The sequence below is a fragment of the Lycium ferocissimum genome, chromosome 7 (assembly GCF_029784015.1).
Source record: "Lycium ferocissimum isolate CSIRO_LF1 chromosome 7, AGI_CSIRO_Lferr_CH_V1, whole genome shotgun sequence".
Taxonomy (NCBI): Eukaryota; Viridiplantae; Streptophyta; class Magnoliopsida; order Solanales; family Solanaceae; genus Lycium; species Lycium ferocissimum.
In genome coordinates this window covers 12,554,964-12,556,992 of record NC_081348.1, presented here as the reverse complement: position 1 = coordinate 12,556,992, position 2,029 = coordinate 12,554,964, and the positions used below count along the sequence as shown (strand labels likewise).

At 37.0% G+C, this 2,029-nt stretch overlaps 1 protein-coding gene across 1 annotated transcript; it reads left to right on the top strand.

Annotated features, from left to right (window-relative positions):
* The first annotated feature begins 147 nt into the window (after positions 1–147).
* On the top strand, positions 148–1,803 carry LOC132063380 (2-alkenal reductase (NADP(+)-dependent)-like). Its single transcript, XM_059455893.1, has 4 exons — positions 148–355; positions 763–929; positions 1,061–1,143; positions 1,230–1,803. The coding sequence occupies exons 1-4, from the start codon at positions 253–255 to the stop codon at positions 1,606–1,608; spliced, it is 732 nt and encodes a 243-aa protein (XP_059311876.1). The 5' UTR covers positions 148–252; the 3' UTR covers positions 1,609–1,803.
* Positions 1,804–2,029: the final 226 nt, after the last annotated feature.

Genomic DNA, 2,029 nt, shown 5'->3' with positions numbered 1-2,029 from the left:
TCTTCCTCCTCCGACCAAAACGAATAAACTTTTCTGTTCTTGTCACGTAAAATGCTTTCTCCCTTCACTATGTTATGATCATGGAACATTTCTTGGTGAAACAGATTACAAAATTTTACGACATTTTTCTTAACAGTTTGTCTTATGATAATGCTTTTGTTTTGTGTTATATAGCCAATCACGGGATATGGAGTGGCTAAAGTTGTGGAGTCTGGTAATTCAAACTTCCAGAAAGGTGAATTAGTTTGGGGAATGACTGGATGGGAGGAGTATAGTATTGCAACTGCTCCTGATCAGACTCTCTTTAAAATTCATGACAAGGATGTCCCTCTTACCTACTATACAGGAATCCTTGGTGAGTTACGTTATTCTCTCAATATAATCTTTACAAATCTATTTAGCCTGGATAATATCGTTTAGCAATTTCAACTAGTAACTAATCAAATCATAGTGCTACATCTCTGCTTAAAAAAATGATGGAAAGTTGATCCCGCTACATTTCATAATATGTTTTACACTTATAACGACTATTTTCACTGTCTGTCTGTCTGGATAGTGTTTTCTATTCCATCAAGGAGTTATGAGCACGAATATGAGTTTTTCCTTTTGTGAAACCATGTGCATGCAATTTGTATTGTGTATTTCAGCTTTTGGTTTTAACCAACTAAAAGATACAGTACTACTTATATATCTTAATGACATATCCGACATAAGGGCTGATTCCAGTACATAGCTCATTAATTTTACTGTATTGTGTTGCAGGGATGCCTGGGCTGACAGCTTATGTTGGTTTTTATGAGATTTGCTCCCCCAAGAAGGGAGAAACTGTCTTTGTTTCAGCTGCTTCTGGAGCAGTTGGTCAGCTTGTTGGCCAATTTGCAAAGATCAGCGGTTGCTATGTTGTCGGTAGTGCTGGAACCAAACAAAAGGTAACTTCCATGTATTTCCTTTCTTCAATCTGAACCTATCTTGCTTATCTTTATTCTTCTATAAAACTAATTAGATGTTTAACTCTGTTGTCATTTAAGCTTAATTTATCTCTTTTTATTCATTATTAAAGGTTGATCTGTTGAAGAGCAAATTTGGTTTTGATGAAGCTTTTAACTACAAAGAGGAGCAGGATTTGGATGCAGCTTTGAAGAGGTTAGAAATCTTATTTCACACTAGAAAACAGTACTCCTATTATGCAAACTTAAAGTGACTGGAAAATTAATGTTGGTTTGTATTAGGCACTTCCCTGAAGGAATTGACATCTATTTTGAGAATGTTGGAGGGAAGATGCTTGATGCAGTTCTTGTGAATATGAAAGTCCATGGGCGTATTGCCGGGTGTGGGATGATCTCGCAATACAACCTTGAGCAGACTGAAGGAGTCCACAACTTGTTCTACCTCATTTCAAAACGAATCCGCTTTCAAGGATTTATCATTTTGGACCACTATGATCTCTACCCGAAATATTTGGAAATGATCATTCCACAAATAAAGGCTGGTAACGTCAAGTACGCGGAAGACATAGCCGTAGGTCTCGAAAGTGCTCCCAGTGCTCTAGTTGGTCTCTTCTCAGGTCGCAATATTGGGAAGCAAGTTGTGATGGTTTCGCCAGAATGAAGTACACAAATTAGATGGTGGTCGATTTGCTAGTTCTTTTAAATAAATTCAGTTTCAGTTTTAGCAGAGACTAGTTTTAGTGTACTTGCACGTGTACATAGAGTCAATAAATAAAAATTGTGGAGTATATAATAAGAATAAATTGTTAAACAGCTGTAGTTGACATTCAAATAAATGCAAAATTTGTTTATATGATGCGAATGAATATCAATCCTTACATTGACACAACAAATGGATTCAATATTTCTAAACACGTAAATGTCACTACGGGATGGCAGATGGGGTGGGGCGGGCACGCGCAGGCAAGCCTTGACTACTAAACTTTTATTTTCTTTCACTTGCCCCGTTTAGTATTTTTTGAAAAATTAACCCCCCTCCCGCCCCATCAACCCCTGCCCTTTATCTTAATTTTTCATTCTGT